Source organism: Pelobates fuscus, chromosome 1, assembly GCF_036172605.1.
Source record: "Pelobates fuscus isolate aPelFus1 chromosome 1, aPelFus1.pri, whole genome shotgun sequence".
Taxonomy (NCBI): domain Eukaryota; kingdom Metazoa; phylum Chordata; class Amphibia; order Anura; family Pelobatidae; genus Pelobates; species Pelobates fuscus.
In genome coordinates this window covers 27,159,101-27,185,805 of record NC_086317.1, presented here as the reverse complement: position 1 = coordinate 27,185,805, position 26,705 = coordinate 27,159,101, and the positions used below count along the sequence as shown (strand labels likewise).

Genomic DNA, 26,705 nt, shown 5'->3' with positions numbered 1-26,705 from the left:
CAAATTCAAAAGACTTATTCCGCCGCATGGCGTGATTTGCTGAGCATTTGTGCTATCAAAGCAGGGGATGCATATTGGCCAAGTATGGCCCGACACCTCAGTACAGATCTACTCAGCAGTGATGTTGATTACCCCTCTGGAGTAACTTTTTGCACCCAATTAAGAGAATGGGCTAAGGACAAACTTGCGGATCAGGCTGCTGGCCTTACTGATGTTATTCAAGATAAAGGAGAATCAGTGGAAAGGTTTCATGCAAGACTGTATCAAATGTTCACAGATTTGGGGTTTGATCTTACAGATAAGATTCATTCACAAATGCTGTCAGGTGCGTTTGTCCAAGGTGTTAAAGACTCTATACGCAAGGGAATCATTGCTGCACGTCCTGAATACAAGGTTGTTCCCTTGGATACCCTGCTTTTAGTTGCTAGAGGTCTGGAATCTGTTCAGACCCCAAGAAGACCCAATCCAGCTCCACTCATGGTGGCCCGCGCTACCCCCATCACCTCTGGCACCAAGGGTGTCAAGTTAGAGGATGTAACTTGTTTTAATTGTGGGGCTCAGGGACACTACAGAAGTGATTGTCCGGAACCTAAAAAGGAACCTGGGGCACCCAGAAAGTTCTCTAAGCCTGCCCCAGGCCCCAAGACCGAGAAAAAGATTCCAATTATTGAAGAACCAGATGATTAGGAAACTGGCAAGCCTGTGTCCGTAACCCCTGTAATGGCAGCGTCTACAGGGGATAAGGGAGGGCCACTTGCCACAGTGACTTTGCCCATTGAAGACCATCCTACTACATTTCTAGTTGACACAGGTGCAGCCCGTAGTGTTCTACGAGAACAAGACCTGCCAGACCCATCCTTCCTGTCCAGTATTGATGTCTCTTGTGTTGGAGTGGATGGCCAGCCAAGACGTAGCCCTTTAACAACTCCACTACGAGTTGGCTCTAGCCTGCTTGCTCGCTTTGTAGTATCCTCCACATGCCCCATTAACCTGTTAGGTGCTGATGTTCTCTCACGCCTGCAAGCATCCATCACCTTTACCCCGGATGGGCAGGTAGAAATGTTTACACCTCTGTCTGTATCAGACACTTCAGCCCTATGCTCTTTACCTCTGATGCTGCATTTAGAAAAGCCCCGTGAGGAGGCAGCAGAATTAAGGTCCAATTTCCCAGAGGAATTAAAAACACAGGTGCCAGCTAAGTTATGGTCCTCAGGCCCAGAGGACATAGGTCACCTAAATGTTCCCCCTGTGGTGGTAAAGCTTATTTCAGGAGCTAAGTTACCAAGAAAACCACAATATCCATTAAAACCAGCACAGTCTGCTGCAATTTCTGTCCACATCAAGGCACTCTTGGAGAAGGGTGCCCTTGTCAAATGTAAATCTGAATGCAACACCCCATTATTTCCTGTGAAAAAGAAAACTCCAAAGGGTGAGCCGGAAAAGTACAGGATGGTCCAGGATCTCCGTGCTGTTAATGAAGCTACCGTCCTGGACACCCCTCTTGTACCAAATCCTCACACTCTGCTCTCTGGAGTCCCACCATCTGCAAAATTCTTCACAGTTATTGACCTGGCCAATGCCTTTTTCAGTGTCCCACTGGACCCATCCTGTCAATACCTGTTTGCTTTCACTCATGAGATGCAGCAGTATACCTGGACTGTCATGCCCCAAGGGGCACAAAATTCTCCAAGTCAATTTGCAAAGGCCATGGGCACCATCCTTGACCCATGGCAAGCTGACCACCCAGAGGTTGTCCTGCTTCAGTATGTGGATGATCTACTGCTGTGTGGAGATGATATGCCCACTACTGAAAGGTGTTCACTTAGTCTTCTTTCCTATTTGGCAGAACAGGGATGTAAAGCTTCACTCATCAAGCTACAATTCTGTCAGTCTTCAGTGATCTTCCTTGGACATTGTCTATCTCAAGGTACCAGACATCTTACTCGGGACCGGGTAAGAGCTGTGCTAGACATTCCGCCTCCAAGGACTTCTAAGTCCCTTCATGCCTTCCTAGGCCTCATTTCCTACTGCAGAGCATGGATCCCAGAAGCCTCTCTGCTTATGCAACCTCTCTATGATGCTCTTAAGTCCGAACCCTTCGGTCTGACCAATGAAGCTCTGGACAATTTTACTGCCCTCAAACGTGCCATTGCTTCTGCTCCTGCCTTGGGCCTACCTGACTACTCCAAACCTTTCAAATTGTTTGTCTCTGAAAGACAAGGCCATGCAACAGGAGTTCTCACCCAAACTAATGACCTGAGAGGCCGCCAGAGACCTATTGGATATTTCTCATGTCAACTGGACATTGTGGCCAGAGGGACTCCTTCCTGTCTCAGGGCTGTTTTTGCTGCGAGAGAACTCATAGAAAGAACCTCAGACCTGGTCCTTGGCCACCCTCTGGTTGTTTTGGCCCCTCATGACATCTCTGCCATCATCAACCAAGTCCAGCTCAAGCACGTGTCTCCAGCCAGACATCTACGCTTACAGTGTCATCTTCTTTTGCCTGACAACATTTCCATCCAAAGATGTCAAGTGCTTAATCCGTCCACTCTTCTTCCACTCCCTGAGGGGGGTATCTATTATGGATTTATCACGGATGAAACCTACATTCACCTGCTCTGTGGATGTATCAAGAAAGTCATGCATCCACATTTGACATTTTATGAAGGCAAAAAACCTCTCTGTGAAGGCCCAGATCACGCCTTCTGCACCACGTGGTACAAACCGAACATTACTCCTGAACCTTGCTATGAAGATGAGCTTTACCACCGGACCGATGTAAAGCTCACTGCACAAGACTTCTATTGTGACTCTGAAGGCAATAGCATGGTCTTGATCCAGCTACCTCAACAACTTAACTACCTTTACCGTCATTGGGATACTGCTATCCCACATATTCCTGTTACCAAGTTGAAGACAAGGTCATGGAATGATCTTGGGCCCATGGCAAAACTATGGGCCACCATGAATGAAGAACAGCTACAGGAAAATGGTATTGTCAAATACCCAACAACTGACCTTCTAGAAGCATGGCCACGCCATTTCCTGGAAAAGGAATTCCAAGATCTGGTCATAAAGAATGATTATGACCCAGAAACACCTCATGACTGTTTTGAACAGATGAAAATGGAAACAGTGCACTTACCAACTGTGCATGAGAACCCATTACCAGATCCGGATTTTACCCTGTTTGTGGACGGATCGAGATATGCCGATGAAGGAGGAACATATCACACAGGATATGCCGTAACCACAACAGATGAAGTCATTAAATCATCATCCTTACCGCCAGCAATGTCTGCGCAAGAAGCTGAATTACAGGCTCTGACTTCAGCATGCAAAATTTCCGAAGGAAAACGTGCCAACATCTATACAGATTCAAGATATGCTCTGGGTGTGGCACATGACTTCGGCCTAATTTGGAAGACTAGAGGATTTCTTACCACCGCCGGTACACCAGTCAAACACAGCACTGCAATCAAGGAGCTAATGGATGCCCTCCTACTCCCCAAAGAAGTGGCCGTTTTGAAAATTAAGGCCCACGGGAAATTGGATACAGATGAAGCAAGGGGCAACCATTTGGCTGATCAAGCTGCTAAGTTAGCGGCCAGGGATCTGCAGGAAGTGGATGAAGAAGTGTCCGGACAAGAAGAACAAGAAGAAGAAGAAGTCCCTATTTTTGCTTTGCAAACTCTTCCTACTGATTTGCGAATTTTACAAGAACAACAAGCTGCAGTCACTCCTGAGGAAATCCAGAAATGGAAAAAGAAAGGAGCTGTCCAAAAGGACGGAATATATTACAACAACTTCAAATTTTGTCTTCCCAGAAATTTATACCCAGCAGTGGTCCAATGGGCACATGGGCCTGCACACCTGTCAAAAGAACTGATGGCCGCCCTCATACAGAAGTATTATGAAGCACCCGGAATCACAACATTGATAAGCAACTTCTGCAAAGCCTGTGTTATTTGTGCAAAATGCAACCCGGGAAGACCAGTCAAGGTGCCTGCAAAGAACCTGGCAAAGCCCATGTACCCCTTCCAACGAATTCAAATTGACCACATCCAAATGCCCAAGAGTGGGCCCCATGAATATGCACTAGTAATAGTAGACATGTTCTCAGGCTGGCCAGAAGCCTACCCAGTGGCCAATATCACTGCAAAGACAACCGCAAAGCGCCTAATTACAGATATTGTATGCAGATTCGGACTCCCAGAAGTCATTGAGAGTGATCAAGGCCCAGCCTTTACAGCAACTGTGACTAAAGAAATTTGGACTGCTCTAGGGGTGACTCTAGCCTTCCATACCCCTTACCACCCACAAAGTAGTGGTAAAGTGGAGCGCATGAATGGCACTCTAAAAACCAGAATGTTAAAAATGTCACAAGAAACAAAGATGCCCTGGCCAGAAAGCCTACCAATAGCTCTATTTAGTGTTAGGCACACACCTAGAGGGAAGCATTCACTGTCCCCATATGAGGTTCTATTTGGGACAGCACCCAGACTAGGTTGTTATTATCCGCAGCAGTTGCAACTCCAATCAGATGTTTTAGTAGACTATGTAACTGAACTTGCAAATGTCCTAAACAAAATACATGCCCAAGTTTTCTCTTCAATTCCAGATCCCGAATTGGATACAGGTTCCCATAACCTACTCCCCGGAGATTGGGTCCTGGTTAAGAAGTTTGTGCGGAAAAATACTCTAGAACCGAGATTTGACGGTCCATTCCAAGTTCTCCTGATTACCGCAACCTCCGTCAAATTGGCCGGTAGGCCAAATTGGATCCACGCTTCCCACTGCAAGAAATCTCCTGCCCCAGAGGAGGCGAATATCGCACAAACATGTATCTCTGGTACATCTTCTCCTTAATTAGCCTTATGAAGGCCCAGCAAGTAGCCATTACCAAAGACATTAGTGGGTACACCTTCTGGTATAATTCATCATGCACCCAGGTGGCTACTTATACCTTTGACTACTGTGATATTGTAGAATGCCCATTTCCCACACCACAAATCCAGAGCATCTATAGAGATATCCCTCATTCGAAAGACCCATATGTTTGTGTAGTTGACAAGCAATGGGGGCACAATTGTGACCATTGGGGGGCGGCGGGGTGGAATGCCGGGCCTGCCTGGGGTTACAAACCAAAAAGCGCCGTAGCTAAAGTAGATGATCGTGGTAGATCGCTTCTCCAGAGAATGACTTTGAGAAAGCCTGGGGGGAGCACACCAATGAAATTAATCCTTAACATTGAGCACCCAAGCCCAACCGATGCAGACCAGTATGTGATGGGAATGTACTGGAAAAGGGGTTCCTACCAGAAATTAGGGCATTTCTACCTCAAAGATATGTGCAACTCTTCTGAGTGGCAAGGGGCCACCCATATGGTCCCTAACCCATTAAAACCCCATATCCAGACCTTTCAGGACATGATGGCCATTGCTAACCCCACTTTTGAAGATACCATGGCCGCTGAAACAGGTTTTAATGATGTAAATTTATGGTTAGAATGGATGAAATATAATGCTAATAAGCATAATAGAACCGCATGTTATGTGTGTGGAGGTGCCCGGCCTCACCTGGGTACCGTACCTTTAATCCTACCCGTAGATATAGAAGAATGTGTTTTAAGCCTTTTTGCCTATCACTATAATTTTAACAGGTCCATATGTATTGCATGGACAAAGGAGTATCCTCTTCTAGCCAAAGACGTCAAACCCCCTGATGGTATTACCGTATATAAAGGTAATTACACTTGCTATGCCATGTACGATGGTATTGGTAAATTTGTGGGTAACTTTTCCAAAGGTTATTGTGCTACATACAGAACTGTTCCTGTACGCTTGCTGCAACACCATACTAGGTCACTAGGAGACATTTACTGGTTGTGTGGGGATTTACAGCTGAGATCCAGAATGGACACGGAATGGTGGGGAGAGTGTACTTTGACTAAGGCCATTATGCCTATACATATTATTTCTGACACACACCTCAACACCCATGAGTTCAGCCACACTAAGGTTAAACGTGACGCCCCAGTGAAAGGAAGTTTTGATCCTCATGTATATATTGATGCCATTGGAGTGCCCAGGGGGGTGCCCAATGAGTTTAAAGCTAGGGATGAAGTTGCTGCAGGATTTGAATCAATTTTTACCATAGTTACCGCAAACAAGAATCTAAATTGGATAAATTACATTTATTATAATCAACAGCGTTTTGTCAATTACACCAGAGACGCCCTCCAGGGGTTGGCCGAACAGTTACAGGCCACATCCCAAATGACTTTCCAGAATAGGATGGCCCTAGATATGATCTTAGCCGAAAAAGGAGGGGTTTGTAAGATTTTGCCCGACACTATGACATGTTGTACCTACATCCCAGAAAACACAGGCCCTAATGGTAAAGTCACACTAGCTATAGAAAAATTAAATGACTTGTCTGAAGAGTTAAAAAGGAATTCTGGGATAAAAGATCCCTGGGAAAGATGGTTTGGTTGGATGACAGGATGGCAAAAGGCTTTAATGCAGATTGGTATGGCTATACTAATTTTTCTTTTTATCTTTGCTCTTCTCTTTTGTTGTGTCCTCCCATGTCTGAGAAAATCCCTCATGAAGACTGTTGACCAAGCAACACCCACTTTGACCCATCTCGAAGTTGATGACCAAGAATTCCAAGACATCAACTCACCCTGTCTGCCGCTGCAAATTATCCCCTTTGTTGATAAAGTGCAGGAATTCTAGGAAGGGACTAGATTAGGGACAGCATCTGTCAGTGAATGGTAAAGGCCCCATGTGGAGAAGTGGTGGGTTAGCTGCCATGGGATACCCTTGGGTGTGAAGCGTTCGAGAGCCATACTGACGGATGGTTAGCCTATTAGGGTCAGATCTAGGGACAGCCTCGCACTTTGCATTAACATCTAGCTAGCGGCCACGGGGTTTCTGTGCCTTTGGGTTAACACGTCTTCTGATACTAACATAATAAAGTTTTATCTCTTAGAATCTAACATTTCATAGGGGGGACTGATGTGGAATTATTAAAAATCTTTATTGTACTTGTATTGAATTATTGTACTAACTCCATTTTAACTTTATACTGTGACTTCGTCCTCCATTTTGTCCTCCTAACCTGACTTCTTCAATCCTCCATTTTGTCCTCATGACTTAACTTGTTCATTTTAAAACTACATTACGTGACTGAACTTCTCAACCCAATTAATACAATAGACAAAGACTGTGTTTCCTTCAAGGACAAGTACCAGGAGGTGCTGGCTACTCCTTAAGACTTGCCGGCTACTCCTTAGGACTTGTAAGATAGTATAGTTTGAAGGCCACGAGAACACAGTAGTAATGAAATGTTCTATTCATAAGAGACCTTGCACCTGGACATGAGGCCTGATATCATTGACCGTGTAAAATGACGCTTAGGACCCCCTTGTCCCCCACCCGTGTCCAGAATAATCCCACCTCTGATGGGTGGGCACGGGGCTAACTTCTTAATTTTACTAACCAATAGGTAAGACACTAACTCCGTCACTTAACAATTAATCCAATTGATGATGTTTATTTGCTGATATTCTAATAATCAATGATGACGCAAAATGCCTCTTAAAAGGGCCTGCGCGCCCGCTTTTTCTTCACTTGCCAATAAACTTTCTCGAAGTTATTTTAACCTGAACCTCGTGTGTCAGACTTAATTACTTCAGCGTATATACGCAATTTAATTTTATTGATTTGGACAGGAACAGATAGACATTTGAACATTTTGGTTTACTTTCAAAAAGTACCATAACACCGGTATGCATTGTGTAACATGTATATCATGCATAAAAGACATACAAAAAATAAGCATAATTAATATAATAAACATATGTCACGTATTATTGTTGTATGAGGATAAGTGATCCGTTTTGCGTGTGCTGTGTGTATGCGTCGGCTGTGTTCGTTTCGTATTGTACCCTTCTGCGTGGTGTTATATTTTGTCTCTGTGTTGGTCCTGCCTCTGCGATATTTAGTAAACTTTTAAAGCTTTATTTTCAATGACAAAAATGCAATTCTTTAAGGGACACTAGAGTCACCAGGACCACCGCAGCTTAACATAGTGGTTATGGTGTCTATAGCCTGTCCCTGCAAGCTATTCAATGTAAACACAGCCATTTCAGATAAAAGGAAATGTTTACAAAGCTTCCTAGTTATCCCTCTAGTGGCAGTCACTCAGACGGCCACTACGGTGCTTTCTGTCAGTGAACTGCTGCACAGTGAAGAAGATGCTGATTGGCGCAGCGTTTTGCAGCGCATGTGCAATAGCTGTGCAATAGCTGTGCAATAGCTTCCAAATACTTTCCCATGGGAAAGCATTGGATTGGCTGAGATCATCAGCTTGATGATATCAGTCATAGGTGGGGCCAGCCACTGGAAGACCGGCACAGCGTAGGAAAAAAAAAAAAAAAAGTGAAAACACGATTCACAGGCAGACACACACACACACACTGACAGACATACAAATATATATATATATATATATACACACACACACACACACACACACACACTAATTATTACAGGTTTTCATTCAATCTAAGTCCACCAAGTCTTCCTACCTTTGTACTGAAAGCTGTGAACTCCCTGTTATGCTCCGGGGGCAGAGTGACATCATATTCCAATGTCACTAAGCAGCACACGAGGGAGCAGAGCAGGGAGATCAGAGCTCACTCGCTGCCCGCCTACTGTATGCACAGATGCCCTCCCACCTCAAAAGGAACGGTCTCACAAATCCCAGGAGCCAGGACACAATTTTCAGTTGACATGTCGAGCCCTGCTTTAAAGGGCTCCAGTCACGAAAACAACTTCATAAAAGTTAAGTTTATATGGTGCCGGGAGGCCCCTGAAGACACTCTGACCTCAAAGACCCCTCTGGTGGGTTCCGGTGTTCTATCAGTCTGCTATACCTCGTCAGATTTCTATACCCTCGTCACTTCCGGGGAGGGGAAGCAGCTGGATCCTGTGCTGCACATGCCTGCTAGCACTCCTGCTACTCCTCCACAGCCAGGTCCTGGAAGGTAAGTAAAACTAGTGTTACACTTTCATTATAGTTAGTGCATTCACTAAGCTTAGGACATGGGACATTTAGGGTTAAGTGAGGGTTCAAATTAGGGTTAGGTAAGTGCTTCTAACCTCTCTCACTCTCTATTCTTACCCTAACCCTTGGGGTAAGGGTTAAAATAGAGTGTGAGAAATCCCTATTTAGTGATATTCCCCTATTGTGAAATATCACTAAATGTGAACAAGTCCCTAATCCTAACTCTAATTTGAACCCTAACATTAACCCTAAATGTCACATGTCCTAAGCTTAGTGAATGCACTAACTATAATGAAAGTGTAAAACTAGTTTTACTTACCTTCCAGGACCTGGCTGTGGAGGAGTAGCAGGAGTGCTAGCACGCATGTGCAGCACAGGATCCAGCTGCTTCCCCTCCCCGGAAGTGATGAGGGTATAGAAATCTGACAGGTATAGCAGAATGATAGAACACCGGCTTCAGGAAGCACGGAGTCCCACCAGGCAGGGATGCCGCTGATTGGCTGAGAATGGTCAGCTGATGTTCTCAGCCAATCAGTGACTCTCCATTCATTAAATCGGTTTGTAAAGAAATGTACCACTTACAAGCCAGTTTAGTGAATGGAGTCACTGATTGGCTGAGAGCATCAGCTGACCTTATCTTATTTATTCTGTCCTTGTAACCTCTACTTTCTGCATTAGAAGGAAACACTGAGGTGGAGGGGGTAACTAGTGGCCCAACTAATCATAAAGTGGCTGCCTTTGCTGGTGATCTGATGTTCTTTGTAACATATCTAGTGGTCTTGTTGCAACACAAATGCAAGGAACTGGAGTACTATTGTTCAATCTCCAATTACAAAATAAATTCCTGTAAATCCTACATTTTTCCTCTAAAGTTAACGCAATAAGCAGCACCCCTGTCTGGCGGCACTTCGCACTTCCTGAAAGTGAAAATTCAGAAGCCAGAAGCCGCCAGAGGGGAATGGAGACCAGCGCTGGAGGCAATTTAGGGGTTTAACCATTCCAGAACGGTTAAAGTGATCATGGTGGCAGGAGTCTATATGTGCAGTGTTTCTGCTTGCAACACTACACAAACTGAGGTATTTGTTTTTTTGTGCTGTTGGCTAGTTGCAACCCTGTCACACGTGACTTAGTCCGAATATCAACCCTGTGTAAAAATTATATGTGTCGTCTGTTCGCACGACGTGGTTATTAATTGATAAGACCAACAAAAGGGGGTCGGGGAGCCGAGCAAGTTCAATAGTGCCCAATAATGCATTATAAAGATACGGACATAAACATAAAATCTTTCAGCGCTCAGACTAAAATATGCTTGCTATGACAAAATCAAAGACTGAGAATTTGGCCAAACCAGACATTTTGCCCTACATTTATTAAAGGGACTCTACAGTGCAAGGAAAACAAATCCATTTCCTGGCACTGCAGGACCCTGTAGTGCCCTCCTCCCCCCCCCCCCCATCCCATATTGCTGAAGGCTTTTAAACCCCTTCAGTGACTTACCAGAATCCAGCACTAATGTCCCCTGGCGCTAGGTCAGGCTCCACCCACACTCCTCCCCCCGTCGGCTGACATTAGACCTCCCCATAGGAAAGCATTATTCAATGCTTTCCTATGGGGATTTCGGCGACGCTGGAGGTCCTCACATAGCGTGAGGATGCCCAACGTCGTTTAAAACACTTTGTCTAGTGGCTGTCTGACAGATTGAAATAATTACAGTTGCAGGATTAAGGGTGATGGGAGTTGGCACCCAGACCACTCCAATGGGAAAAGTGGTCTGGGTGCCTGGAGTGTCCCTTTAATTTAGTGTTTAATTTACTACTAAATTGTGCTGTTTAGTGAATAAATCCCCACCAGAGATAGGGAGAACATGTAGAGATTAGTTCATTACATAATAGGATGTAACTGTTTAAGGGGAGTGACATTATTTTTGCAAAAGGTCAAAAGGCTGGTTAAACAAAAGAAGGGAAGAGAAAGTAATTACAATATACATACACTCAATAGGACTATGTGGTCTCGAATCCTCACTGTTAGGACACAATATACATACATTTACTGGAGAGAATCAGAGACTAAAACAATGCATCTCCTTTCCTGAATGGAATAGCTAAAACAATACATATCCTGGATGGGACAGCTAAACAATGCATCTCCTGAACAGATTAGCTCAACAATATATCTCCTGATCTGCATAGCTAAAACAAAGCATTTCATGTCCTCAATGGGATACCCAATAGGGACGCCCAAACAGAATAGCTGAATTCACCCTTCTGATGGAATACCTTCCGGGTATTGAAATACCCGGGAGGTATTCCATGTTCGATGGCAGGTTGGTTTTCCAGAAATTGGCAGGATGCCAATGACGGGATGTTGGACAAATAGATATTCAGATAAATTGTGCGCTATCTGGGCTTATTCCCATCCAGAACCAACTACCAAACTCGGGACTTTTTCAGTTTACTCCCGGAATGTCTAATGTTGGATGCCTTTCTACAACAACGGTCATGTCAAGGAGGCTTTGTGTTCTCATGATGTTGGCATACGTACTTCACCACCTCACGTTTTAACAAGTATCTATCACACTGATAACATTACTTTGGCAAGAACAACCTTGGTTTCCCGAACTCCTGGATATGTCAGTTAAGGATACTCTTCGATTACTATCGTTTCCTCTCCTTCATACAAATTCATTCAGGAAGTCACACAACCTGATGCTCCAAGATTGTCTACCCTTAGTGGCTTGGGCACTTTCCCGGGGTCATGGAATGTCAGAGATTTTCTCACAAAGCTCGGCCCCTCCTCTTGGACTCATCAGCTCCTGGCACTAGGATGTGCTATTTTGCCGCATGGGAAATCATGGTGTAGCCGGTGCGATTCCTTTACAGTTCAGTTTTGTTCTGCCATTCGGAAATAACACACTAGCTAGTTCAGATCATATAGATTGACTAACGTTGTACGTTTGCTGATTTTGGCAGCTCACGCCCCGTCCAGGCATAATCATCAGGATAGATCATGCGGTTTGCAGGTTGATGAGAGACATCTTCCTCTCTAGACCACTGGGTTTTAAATATTCCCCTTCTGGGATTAAATTTTTTTTTTTTTTTTAACGGGACTGGCTGCAAAACAAGCGTCTTTCTCTTCAGCAGAAAGAGTCTGTTTTACTTTGTTGTTGCTTAGTTATGTCTTCAATGTAGACGCCCTCTCCGTTTCCCTGGATGGGGTTACTATCCTGTTCTCACCATACAAAAAAAACAATTGTCGACTGTTTTGTATCCATATTTTTGGGGATGAGCCAAATCTTTGCATCATTAATGTTCTCGTAGCTTTTTTTCAGTTACCTCAACGTAACGCGAGTCCCCTTCTTGACATAATTATCAGGGATACCCTTGTTTCCCTGAGTCTCTATGAGTAATCTTAAATGGGTCACTCATTGGCTTATGTTCTTATACATTCACTGCCTTGTTTGTCCAATGTACTGCTAAATATATAGCCACTTTAAAATAATCATTGCAATAATGATAAAATAAAAAACATACCAAACACACTCTAAATTGAAATCCTTGGTTGCAAATCTAATGCTGCCTTCCCACGTCCCAGAGGAAGCAGGGACACAGCCCAGGGAATCACAGATGTTAAAAGCACATGGTCCAGTGACCAGCTGTCTGATGAAGCAATCTCTTCACTACACAATAGCTAAATCCATCAATGTGAAGCTCAGATTTACCCTGAAGGGAAAATGAAAAAAAAATAACAATGCAAACCTTTTCAATAACTCTTTGTCAACCCAACGCGGTATGCATACAGACTTGTTCTTCCGTTTTACAGTGGGTGGAAATTGTATGAAAATAGCAGTCTGTATGTTTTTGTGCAGAAGATTCCAGAGCCATCCTATGTCTGTACATCGAGCATATACTAACAGAGGTGGATCCCGAGTAGTTTAACTGAGAATATCTCTCAACAACCACTCCTAACTGCTACATATAACGTAGGTATCGAAAATTAAACAATAGACGGCATAACGTAAAAGGCAAACAATCCCAAGGCCTATGGAAGACTCCGCACAATATACCAGCCAGTACCTTTAAGATGGTTCCTAGGCTACCATATCTCTATATATTTCCCAACTTAAAAGTTAAACATTCTTTTGTTAGACGTGTACTCGACAATTATCATTACAGCTAGAGGTAGTTTTCTACATTTAAAAAAACGTTAGATTATACATTTCCTATGAAAATATATTTCATTAATGTCTAATTATGTACAATGAGTAAAAACTTGCTTAGTTAGCACGGCGTCTCTATTGTTAGCAAAACATGTTAAGGCTCTCGATATTCCGCAACACCTTTCTCGCTTACCACTTAATGCGGTACAGAGAACGTCTGCTTCGGTAATAGAATTTAATCAGACTATTTTTAAATGTATATTGAAGCTATTTATTTAAATATTGTTTACCATCAGTTATTATATCCAGTTTCATTGCAGACAGTCAGCTGGTAAGAAAAATAATGCTTTAGCGAAGGCAAGGCAGAAATATTTACAAACGTTTACAGCAATACAGAACTGCTGGAAGAGTACAGAAGGAAGGAGAGAGAGAGAGAAAGAGCGTTTTTTGTTTGGAGAGGTTACAGATAGAATGATGAGCAAATATATAGTCTAAAGGAAGCCAAACAATACAGTTTTGGGAAGTTACACGGGTGTACACATGTCCTCACACACAGTATGTAAGCCGTTCAGTCCCTAGTGTACGATGCGCGCGCACACACACACACACACACACAGAAACAAACACACATTGTAAGCCATTCAGTCCCTACTGTACAATGCACAGACACACGCAAACACACATTCTAAGTCATTCAGTCCCTACTGTACGATGCACACACACACATTGTAAGCCATTCAGTCCCTACTGTACGATGCACGCACATGCAAACACGCTGTAAGCCATTCAATCAATACTGTACGATACACGCAAACACACATTGTAAGTCATTCAGTCACTACTCTACGATGCACAGACACACACAAACACATTGTAAGTCATTCAGTCCCTACTGTACGATGCACACACACGCAAACACATTGTAAGCCATTCAGTCAATACTGTACGATGCACACACACACTGTAAGTCATTCAGTCACTACTCTACGATGCACACACAAACACTGTAAGTCATTCAGTCACTACTCTACGATGCACACACACGCAAACACATTGTAAGCCAGTCAATACTGTACGATGCACACACACACACCCGCAAACACACATTGTAAGCCATTTAGTCCCTACTGTACGATGCACACACACGCAAACACACATTGTAAGCCATTCAGCCCCTACTGTACGATGCACACACACACACACACGCAAACACATTGTAAGCCATTCAGTCAATACTGTACGATGCACACACACGCACACACATTGTAAGCCATTTAGTCCCTACTGTACGATGCACACACACATTGTAAGCCATTCACTCCCTACTGTACGATGCACACACACAGAAACACACATTGTAAGCCATTCAGTCCCTACTGTACGATGCACACACACACGCAAACACACATTGTAAGCCATTCAGTCCCTACTGTACGATGCACACACACACGCAAACACACATTGTAAGCCATTCAGTCCCTACTGTACGATGCACACACACACGCAAACACATTGTAAGCCATTCAGTCAATACTGTACGATGCACACACTCACACGCAAACACACATTGTAAGCCATTCAGTCCCTACTGTATGATGCACGCACACACACACACACACACACACACACACACACACACGCACTGAAAGCCATTCAGTCCCAACTATACGATGCACACACATGGGGAAACTCCCACTGTAAGCCACTCAGTTCCTGGTACTGGATTTACACACACGGTCAGTAAGTCTTTCTGTCTATATTATAAATACACGCCCACACAGTCTGTAAGCCATTCAGTCTCTGCTATATTTCATATCATGCTCCTCTTCCATTTTCACCTTGTTAGCCACTTTCTTCATCAAGATGAATAAATGGGAGATCCGGAGAAATTCGGGAAAAGGGACTGATTTTTCGTAAGAAAGCCTTAAAGGGACACTATAGCATTAGGAATCCAAATCCACTATAGTGTTCCTATCCCTGCACTTATTCGGGTGCATTCCCCTCCCCTCCCCCCCCCCATTTCTCTATATAATTGAAAAAATAAATGTTTTCCTTACCTTTTTCCAGCACCAAGTTTAGTTTTCTGCCTTCAGTGATGTCACGGAGAAGGCATGGCCGTGGGGACCTAATGCGAATGTGTGGCGAGTGGCGTGGGCACACTCACACTTTCCTATAGGAAAGCATTAAATCAATGCTTCTGTGTCGCATGACCAAGCTTTACAAGGTCGGTGCAGCAGTAGCGCCTCTAGTGGATGTCATGTTGACAGCCACTAGAGGTGGACTTAACCCTGCAATCCAAACATTGCAGTTTCTCAAAAATTGCAATGTTTCACAGTGCAGGGTTAAGATAACGGGGACACTGCACCCAGACCAATTCATTGAGATGTATTGGTATCAGTGACTATAGAGTTCCCTTGACGAAAACTGTGGCAAACTTCCATACAAGATTTTGCTCTGAGAATCCCAGGCGCAACCAATTTTGTAAACTTAAAATCATTTTTTGGATTGAGGGGCTGGCCTGTCTATTGTGTTGGCCCCGGAGGACAGGCACTGCAGTGTGGGACTCGTTGCAGGGATAGAGACCAAATTGCCAGTAAATATTAGTTTTATTAATATTCTATACTCTCCCTAACTGAACTCAGGTCGCGTGATCAGTGGCTGTGGTATCATCGCAGAGTCACATCTTGCCCCATTCTCAGCTACACAATTCTGTGTGTTATCTGAGATTCGGGCAAAGTACGCAAACAAAAGTGTGTAAAACACTTGAAAGAACACTGGCATAAAAATAAAAGCGCACTCCCTGGACTTATTTTCTATTGCTTGCCGTGACGCGTTTATTTCTCAAGGTAGTAGTGAACACACTAGTCAATGTTTCAGACCACCATCGTGATAAAAGTCCAGAGAGGACTACTGTATTTATTACTGCCTTGGAGAAACAAAGGCAGCGCTGCAAGCAATTGAAAGTAGGTCCAGTGAGTGCACTTCTATTTATATTTTTTTGTGTATATGACAGAAGTTGCAACGTGGCCATAAATATACTGAAAAGTCAAGAGCAGAGGCCCTGTTCGATTGTGATAATATACACAATACACACACACCTTCAGAAAGTTCAAAGTTCTCTCCATTTCCACTTAAATTTAATGTGACATGCTATCTCGGCTGTTAAGTAAAAGCCTCAGAGTGCCAAATAAGAAACAGCTTACAAACGACGTGCTGTGATTGGAAATTGCCGGTGTTAGGGTTTCAAGCTGTCGTTAAAACGTCTAATTAAAAAGAATCCTGTTGACGGAGGAAGCAGGGAGCACGTTACAAGTAAATCTGGCAATAAATAGATCAAATATGGTTTTAGAGGTAACATAATTCATTAATAAACTATATCAGGGTTTATGTACTAAAGTATGAATTGAAAGTGAATTTGAAATGAAAGCCAAAGTACCCAAAGAGAAATCATAGCCAACTTAGAGAATTTTCCAGTTTAGATATTTTGACTTTGAATTTTACATTCGCTTTTAATTCTCATTTAAATAAGTTGGTAAATAACCCTATAAATTTTATTTTTACTCATCCTTTCTCCTCTTTTTTCTTTATTTCAATTTAGTCATCTCTCTAAGGTTTACGTTACAGTGGATAAACACTGATCCCGTTTTCACACTGCATATTATAATGCAGAGTATGACTAAGCATAAAATGCATATGAAAGGGGAAACTATAGTCACCCAGACCACTTCAGCTCAATGACGTGGTCTGGGTGCCAGGTCCCTCAGGTTTTAACCCTTCACATGTAAACATAGCAGTTTCAGAGAAACTGCTATGTTTACATAGCAGGGTTAATCCAACCTCTAGTGGCTGTCTTCCTGACAGCTGCTACAGGTGCTTCTGCGACACTGGATGCGAAATTCGCATCCAGCGTGCAGAACGTCCATAGGAAAGCATTAAGCAATGCTTTCCTATGGACTGTTAGAATGCGCGCGTGGCTCTTGCCGCGCATGTGCATTCCGCTCCACTTGGGAGCTGACGTCGGCGGATGAGGAGAGGACACCAGCGCCGAGGGAGCCCGGCGCTGGATTAAGGTAAGCTGCTGAAGTGGTTTTAACCCCCTTCAGCGCTACGGGAGGGGACCCTGAGGGTAAAGACCCCCAAGGATGACATAGTGTCAGGAAAACAGGGTTTGTTTTCCTGACACTATAGTCATCCTTTAACCCCTTAAGGACCAAACTTCTGGAATAAAAGGGATCATGACATGTCACACATGTCATGTGTCCTTAAGGGGTTAATTTACTCTTTTTAAAAAAAAAAAATCCAATTTTTTTAAATCAATTTTTGATTTTCTGCTACAGGTATGATGAAAAGGTGATGTGCATGGCTGTAGATTAGTGTGGATCATTTAAGTGAAAAGAATACCACAAACTGTCCATTATAAATTCCTTAAGTGCAACAAAAGACACTGGACGAAATGCGTTGGCACAGAAAATGAAAACTATACCATTGTTTTTATTTTTACAAAACTGTATTTGCACGTTATGAATGGTGCGTAACCATTTGTGAGTGTGTTTTTATCTACATACGTTCTAATCAATTTATGATACATTTTACACTGTGGAGATCTTTTAATCTCTCCTTTCTACGCTACAACAGCATGGCAGCTAGTAAGGGGAACTTGTCCTGAGGTGAAAACCCTACAATAAAGTTTTATTTTACACACAACATTCGTTCCAACTTTGCACTCCTCTTTTTTGATATAGAAAACCGTCACTGTTCGTGCATATCCTTTGAAGATTGACACATATCGGTTTTCGTTACTGTTATGTTTTATCTATTATACTTTTCTGTAAAAAAAAAAAAGCAAAAAGGCGGTGGTGTCTCTTCCTCAGTAAAAGTAAACAATAGAGTTATAGAAGTGAGGTGTCATTTTGTTTTTAAACCAACTGAGTGCCAAAACCTGATCAAGATATTCAAATGCACTGTGAAGGTCAAGAATCAAAAGAAAACCCTCCCCCTTCCTGTGGCTCCTATCACCCTCAGCCATATTTGGTAGTGGGAGCTTTAATCTAAGAACTGCAGAGTATTTGTTTTCCCTCCTTTTTTCACAGCCTTTTGTGTGCCAGGAAAGTGTTCTCATTCTGGCAGCAAAACATGTTATATAAAACAAAGGCAAATACAAAAATATAAACAGCAGATAAACAAAGAGCAATAATCACAGTATATAGGAGGTTATTAATAGGATGTGAGTGGCCAAATATGGGAAACATTCAAAAATAAACTGGTGAAGGAACAGCTTTTGCGAACATTCAATGTTTAGGATGAGTTATTTTTTAACAGTAAATGGAAATAATGGCTGCTTATAAAAACATATTTGTGGTCTAGGTCTAGGTACCAAATGTGGCCTGTGGCATAAAGGGGTATTTATACTTGAGGAACGGTTTGATTGTTTTTGGTGTGTCTCGGTATGAGTACATAATGGTCTGTAATTTTAATGAGATCAGGAATATTAAGAAGCCATGATTGATCCAACAATGATTATTGCAAATTATTTTGGATATAAGAAAAATTAAGGCTATATATACACAGGGAGTGCAGAATTATTAGGCAACTTCCTTTCCTTTGGCAAAATGGGTCAAAAGAAGGACTTGACAGGCTCAGAAAAGTCAAAAATAGTGAGATATCTTGCAGAGGGATGCAGCACTCTTAAAATTGCAAAGCTTCTGAAGCGTGATCATCGAACAATCAAGCGTTTCATTCAAAATAGTCAACAGGGTTGCAAGAAGCGTGTGGAAAAACCAAGGCGCAAAATAACTGCCCATGAACTGAGAAAAGTCAAGCGTGCAGCTGCCAAGATGCCACTTGCCGCCACCAGTTTGGCCATATTTCAGAGCTGCAACATCACTGGAGTGCCCAAAAGCACAAGGTGTGCAATACTCAGAGACATGGCCAAGGTAAGAAAGGCTGAAAGACGACCACCACTGAACAAGACACACAAGCTGAAACGTCAAGACTGGGCCAAGAAATATCTCAAGACTGATTTTTCTAAGGTTTTATGGACTGATGAAATGAGAGTGAGTCTTGATGGGCCAGATGGATGGGCCCGTGGCTGGATTGGTAAAGGGCAGAGAGCTCCAGTCCGACTCAGACGCCAGCAAGGTGGAGGTGGAGTACTGGTTTGGGCTGGTATCATCAAAGATGAGCTTGTGGGGCCTTTTCGGGTTGAGGATGGAGTCAAGCTCAACTCCCAGTCCTACTGCCAGTTTCTGGAAGACACCTTCTTCAAGCAGTGGTACAGGAAGAAGTCTGCATCCTTCAAGAAAAACATGATTTTCATGCAGGACAATGCTCCATCACACGCGTCCAAGTACTCCACAGCGTGGCTGGCAAGAAAGGGTATAAAAGAAGAAAATCTAATGACATGGCCTCCTTGTTCACCTGATCTGAACCCCATTGAGAACCTGTGGTCCATCATCAAATGTGAGATTTACAAGGAGGGAAAACAGTACACCTCTCTGAACAGTGTCTGGGAGGCTGTGGTTGCTTCTGCACGCAATGTTGATGGTGAACAGATCAAAACACTGACAGAATCCATGGATGGCAGGCTTTTGAGTGTCCTTGCAAAGAAAGGTGGCTATATTGGTCACTGATTTGTTTTTGTTTTTGAATGTCAGAAATGTATATTTGTGAATGTTGAGATGTTATATTGGTTTCACTGGTAAAAATAAATAATTGAAATGGGTATATATTTGTTTTTTGTTAAGTTGCCTAATAATTATGCACAGTAATAGTCACCTGCACACACAGGTATCCCCCTAAAATAGCTAAAACTAAAAACAAACTAAAAACTACTTCCAAAAATATTCAGCTTTGATATTAATGAGTTTTTTGGGTTCATTGAGAACATGGTTGTTGTTCAATAATAAAATTAATCCTCAAAAATACAACTTGCCTAATAATTCTGCCCTCCCTGTAGTGGCCTTGAATATTTCTTATCTCCTGCTCTGTTAATTACATGCAAGAGATGCAACAGCCTCCTGTGTGTAATTAAAGCCAATTAACAGAGCAATAGATAACTTCTAAAGTAAACACACTGTGCTTAATAACTACCTTTTTTTTCCATGTAAACTGTGTGAGTCACAGCCTGGTGAGGTGTGACTAGGGCTGCATAAAAAGGTGATTTATCTTCTAAATAGCAGATAATTGAGCATTAAGACTGCAAAAGGTATTATCTACACACCAACTGTTTCATTAAGCTAAAGTTGTTTTGGTGCTTATAGTAGCCCTTTAAGGTCAGAAAAGTAGCATTTCTCCTTCAATGTTATTTCTGTATTATGAAAAACTTCTTAACAAACCAGTTTGGAAGAAAGTGAGAGGCACACCCTCTGATAACATGTACTATCTGAAATTGCCACCCTCCCCTATCTGATCAGCAAGACGGGTTCATCTGAAACAAACATGTGCTCATTGTTTACTTATCAAAAATGTCAGAAAGAACAAGAAATGTTAGAAATTGGTAGCTAATAGTTCACGTTTGCTTCAAAGTAAAACAATAGTGTTAGGAATACAAAATGCACCACCCACCCCCCCCCCCCCTCCTCACTTACGCGATTGCAGCATCAATGTCCATCGGTGCTGGGTCGTGATCCTCCTCTGCCGACATGGGTACCTAATGAGGCAATGCTTTCCTATGGGGATTTTTTAGGTCATGGACATCCTCATGCACAGCGCAAGGACGTCCAGCGGTGTTTCATGGAGTCAAATTCTGTGAAACTGCATGAAGCGCCTCTAGAGACTGTCTACCAGATTCTCATAAACTGCAATGTTTTACAGAGTTTTTACAGAGAACAGGGACCCTGCACCCAAACCACTTCCATTAGATGAAGTGTTCTTGGTGCCAATAGTGCCACTTTAAGTTGTAAAAGCATGTTTGCAATTTGTGCAAAAATACACATTGATGCACAAAGGGAAACTAAATTTAAATCAACTGGATTTATTCACTAAGCTACGAATTGTCAACAACAGATAATTACAAATAACAGGTCCATATATTCTCTGAGAAACTGGCCAAACTAGATTGACCTAAAACTTGCAATTATCTTGTCGATTCTCCACTATTCTGGCTTTGTAAAATAGGCCCAATGTTTACTAAACATACTGGATTGAAACAAGAAGAGGGGAAAATGTTAGAATTGACTAAACAGTAGATTGACAAGTGGTTCAGCCTAAAACAGTCTCTTTGTGATGTTCCTAATTATTTTTACAAATCTGCAACAGTTTGAATGTTTTTTTCCCATTTCGGCTACTGTGAACTAAAATTGAAATTTTACTTTGAAATCCTGACAATTTACAATTAAGCTGAAACTGACTCTTTACACGTTTTAACCCTGAGTGTGACAAGCCAACGTTTGTTCCTATTGATACGTACAGGGTCAGTTAGCTCAGTTTAAGTAAAACAGAAATAAATAACATTTTCAATATATTCTTACCCCTCTTTTGCCCGCTTCCTCGTTCAGGGCAGTTATCCAAGCTTTCAGCCACTGGTTTTTCCAGCTGGGTAGGGCAAGTATCCAGGACAGGAGAGAGCTGGCTTCACTATGCCCATGAGAAGACGCCGATTGTTCTCTACGTGCCCAAAAGATGCCCAGAGCATACTGAAACAGGTACACCCCAAGGGTAACCACAGCAGCAATAAACAATGAGACCAAGAATAACCACTGGGTACCTCCAAACCAAAACATGACTTCGCATAACGGTCTATTGTCCAGACTTTGTATATTCCACAGTAGTTAAATACGAAAAAATTAAAATAAAAAAGAGTAGATCTCCAAAATGCTCTCTTTTGGATGCCCCAAAATTCAAAGGGGTGTATTTCAAAAAGGTAGAAAAATTAACAAGAAAAAACACTTCCAATTCATGCCTAGTGACTTCTTAACATTGCAACAGAGTCACTGCTGCACAAAGGATGCAAGAACATTCTTCCAATTCCACCGACAATGTGTGATCTCAGGCATATATTAGCTGGGACAAGTGACGATGGAACAAGTGCACGAATTCTCAACGTTCAGCAGAGTTTGGAGAGTTTCCCACCATCATTGTTTCTGAAGGTTCACTGCTTCAGATTCTGGAAGATCCTCAGAAAGTCCCTGGCTTAAAACCTGCTAGCGAACAGTCATTCACCCTCGAGCTAGGCTTCAAGGGAAAAGTGAAACAAGGTACAGAGCCATTCGCCTCTTCTTCCTTACAGCCCCCCCTCTAAGTCTTGGTAGCTTTGGGATATTTACGATATCCGGAAAAAATGTACTCTTCCTGGAACACCGGAGATTCCCACTAGTCCCTCTGCAGAGAACATTGCAAGATATTTAAAGGAACAGCTTGATCTGTGGCAGTCTCACTGTGAAAGATACACACACAGAATTAGAAAAATGCATAAAGAAAATTCATAGCCTTTTAGCTAGTGTTGGACTACATGTGCCACTATTCTATGCCAGCCAACCAGTTCACAAAAGGTTATTTTGGGCTCAACTGGCCTGCGTGCTGATGTTCACAGAAGCCCACTTGCACATTCTTTAAGATAAGTGTCAAAACTGGCAGATATACTGACCCTGCTTCCCTGGAACTCTATAAGGCGACTTTTAAGCTCCCATTGAAAGACACTGGGAGACCCAGGATTGGCTGAAGGATCTCGGTCATTTCCTGGTTTATGCATTCAAACAATGCAGAAAAAGCAGACAACAGGATTTATTGTAAACAAAAGGAAGTTTTTAATTTTTACTCTACCCCTGGAGTGTGAAAAATAGTCTGCAGTGCTTGCCTGTTTTAAAAAGAGACTGGCTGAGGTTTGTGAGAGCTGCACTTCACATAAAGCAATAGGGCTTATTAAAGTTTTTAAAATAAATTTTTTGAAATTTCATTTGAGTTATATAATTAAGAACATGTAGAATTCAAAGAAATGAAAGGCAGAACAGTGAATAAAACAGAAGAATCTCTTCTATCAGCAACAGCTAAACTCTGGCACTGCAGCTGTTGTGTACTGCATTTCCCATAATGCTTAGCACGACAGCTGGCACACCAAATGGCTGCCAGTGACTGATGTGTACTGGTGCACACACGTATAGCAAAGCATACATATTCGCTTATGATAAAAGCACAATTTTCCTTTGTTAAAAGGGCCTCCTTGAGGTATTTAAATTTCAGTGTGAATTATCTAAAAATGTTTACTCTATACAGTGAGTCTTCACAAACGATCCAAGGTGTGCTACGGCTTAGATACCAGTTTTATAACAGAGCTAAAACATTTTTCAGATTGGACGATTTTGACCTACATTTTGCAAACTGCAACTTTAATCAGCAAACTGACAGTGGTAGCAAACTGAGATGGGAATTTTAGATTTTTTTTTTATTTTTTTTTTACCAAAAACAGCCAAAGTGAAATAATAATAATAATAATAATAAACCAGGAAAGAAACGTTAAGCTTGTCACTGCTGTTCCAGGTTGTTCCTGGTTGTTCCTAGATATTACAGTTAGGAATTTCAAAGGTAAATCCAACTGGGAAAACTCTCTAAACTCACTATTTTCAAGCGTAACTAGTTCTAACTAAACCGTTATCCCCCAACATACAGAACAAAGCGTACAAGTCTTTCTGGACTGAACAGGTTAACATAATGCCAGGCAATCTGCTTGAATCCAGTATAGGCCTGGCATTACAGACATACTTGGCATTTTTGGAATTACAAGTATCAGTGTATTGTACATTACATTATGGTCTCCATGGTATGAGAACAGTGTGCAATGATCTGTGATACTGTGGCTTTGTTCACTAAATAGTTAATTGTAATTGTAGAAAAGTGGAAAATAAAACCATAAAATGTGGGCTAAAATAACCTGTGACAACAGCTGAGTTGAAGAATATTTCAAAATCTGCTACTACCCCTGAATGTTGGGCGATCGTAACATACCTAAAAAAACAGAGTCATCTGAATGTGCCTTTCCTGGTTAAATACTTTGTTATTGTTATTATTATTATTTTGGCAATTTGGTTATTTTTTTTTTAGTTCACGGCAATTTGCTGTTTAATGCATAAACCCCACTGTGTAGAAAATATAGGTTTTTCCTCCCCCCTAAGCTTGCATTTTAGAAACAATAGTTGGCAGGTGTTCCAAAAAATACACATATGGAACCAAAAAAGAAAAAAAAGTTAAGCAAACATTTTTTTTGTAAATGCAAATTTACCGACAACCGTGGAATATACGATATTAAAAATAAACAATGGCTGTCTAACACTTCTAAAACGTGACTCATAAGAAAGAGAGCTCAAGCTAAAGCTTTGAGGGGCCAAGTAGTTTTGGGATGGAATATCAGGCAAGTATTTCAAAATAGAAGGGACAAAGGGTGGCAAGGGCAGACAGCCTTAATTATTTTAGTTAAAAATTAAATGGACACTAAGTATCACAATAATCACACGTCATTGTGGTTATTGTGCATTAATTCTATAGGAACTTTGTTTGGCTAGATGTAAAAAGCTTATTTTTTGCCCAGCAGAAAATACTTTTGTACTGTTGCAGTAAGCGATAGTGTGTAGGATTTTACAAAACAGAGGGGGAAACAGTAAAAAAGGAGTATTTACTACAAGGGGTTAATATTACTAAAAAATGTCCTTATAATATGAGCATTGAATGCGTGGGGTTCATTTTTCAGCTTAACAATCGCACTAATAATTCTGCCCATTGTGGTTTAAAGTGCAATACAGAGATGTAACACAAGCACTCGAAAGGTTACGATTTAGGGAAGGGGAGGGTTAATTTTAGGGGATTTCACTATGGTACAGAATAATGATGTTTAACGGCTAAATGTCCAGATCCACAATGAACCCAACAAAATGCATAGTATTACACTGAGCACTTCGGTTGAGTCTATAAAAGATAGAATTGAATTAGCAAATCATAAAAAAAATCATTGCTTTATCTAATTAGCTTTAGAGGATTCCCTGTAGGGATATGCTGAATTGTAACCAAGGGCAATTAAAACTGGGCAATACAAGTCCACCAGGTACTGGTTTAACAGGAATAATTAGAGGCATATAATGATTTTTTTAAGGGAATGTGGCACAGTTAACCCCTGAAATGCCAGAGGAGTTTATTAGTGCCCTTTACACAAGCACACACGCAAACTTTGGCAATAATAATAAAAAAGTAGTTTATAGTCTCAAGGAATACAAAGCAGACCATTTATTTTTAGTTTTTGCTCTGGATTCCTGGCTTGCATCGAGCCGTATAAACACAAAACCTACAAAATAGGTCAATTAATTACAGAAATGAATTAAAGAAACAGCATAATTAAATAACTAAATATTTGTTGCTAGAAAGAACAAAGCTGTGTTAGTTTACCTCCCAGCACAGTCCTGTGTACAGAGTCAGCTATCAGACACATGTAAAGTGAAAGAGAGAGATCACATAGTGAAACCCATTGAAAGTACATGGTGTGTGAGTGATACTTCCTGGTGACACAAACAGGAACTGAACCCTCATTATTAGGATGTGGGGCTGTGAAAATACCAAAATAAAAAGGTTATATTACATCACAAGCAATGGGGACTTCTGCCATCTGTCCTAATTCAAGCCAGGATCCAATGGGGGGTGGGGGGTCATTCAATCCAGGGTCCCATGGAGGGGGTGAGGGTCATTCAATCCAGGATCCCATGGGGGGGGGGTCATTCAATCCAGGGTCCCATGGGGAGGGGGGGGGGGGTCATTCAATCCAGGGTCCCATGGGGAGGGGGGGGGGGGTCATTCAATCCAGGGTCCCATGTGGAGGGGGGGTCATTCAATCCAGGATCCCATGGGGGGGGGGGGGTCATTTAATCCAGGATCCCATGGGGGGGTCATTTAATCCAGGATCCCATGGGGGGGTGCCATTTAATCCAGGATCCCGGGGGGGGGGGGGAATTAATACCTGAGAAGTTCCTGTGTGTGGCTTGCCTGATGGGAGTGATACTGTACATGGTGTGCATGGTAAGGGGCCATTCCAATAAGCTGGCTTCACCAGGTTACTGGCCATTACTGAGAATGGTCGGTACCCCTGGCTGTGAGATGCCCAGTGTGACCCCCTCTATCTCTCTCTCTCACCTGGTCACGTGATGAGCTGCCCCTGGCTGGTTGCTGGGAGATGCCCAGTGTGACCCTCGCTCTGGTTGTCTCACCTGGTCACGTGACGAGCTGCTCCTGGCTGGCTGCAGGCCCCGGGTTCCCTCAGAGCTGGAGGCTCACACCAGCCGGGGACCGTGCGAACTCACTGGAAGGGGGCGCGGCCGTGCGACAGCTATTTGCATAACCGAACCTCAGCATTGCTATTGGTGGAAGCGGTGGAGGGGCGGAGCTTTGGCTGCAGGATTAGGTAGGAGAGTCTCACTAAGCTGATTCACAGACTGCAGGGAGGGAGGGGGCTGCATGCTGTCACTGTACACTGCAGGGAGGGAGGGGGCTGCATGCTGTCACT

The 26,705-nt window shown here is 42.5% G+C and overlaps 1 protein-coding gene across 3 annotated transcripts in view; it reads right to left on the bottom strand.

Moving 5' to 3' along the window:
• Nucleotides 1-26,486, bottom strand: part of C2CD2 (C2 calcium dependent domain containing 2) — an 85,134-nt gene extending 58,648 nt beyond the window's left edge. Inside the window, exons 1-2 of one of the 3 annotated variants that reach the window (XM_063446979.1) lie at nucleotides 26,410-26,486; nucleotides 21,700-22,604 (exon numbers count right to left, since the gene is read on the bottom strand). In XM_063446979.1, the coding sequence (XP_063303049.1) occupies nucleotides 21,700-21,951 (252 nt within the window). In that variant the 5' untranslated portion in view covers nucleotides 21,952-22,604; nucleotides 26,410-26,486. Of the gene's footprint in view, nucleotides 1-21,699; nucleotides 22,605-25,597; nucleotides 25,659-26,335 lie in introns of those variants that run through there. The other 2 variants (XM_063446969.1, XM_063446988.1) reach the window with 2 other exon arrangements.
• Nucleotides 26,487-26,705: the final 219 nt, after the last annotated feature.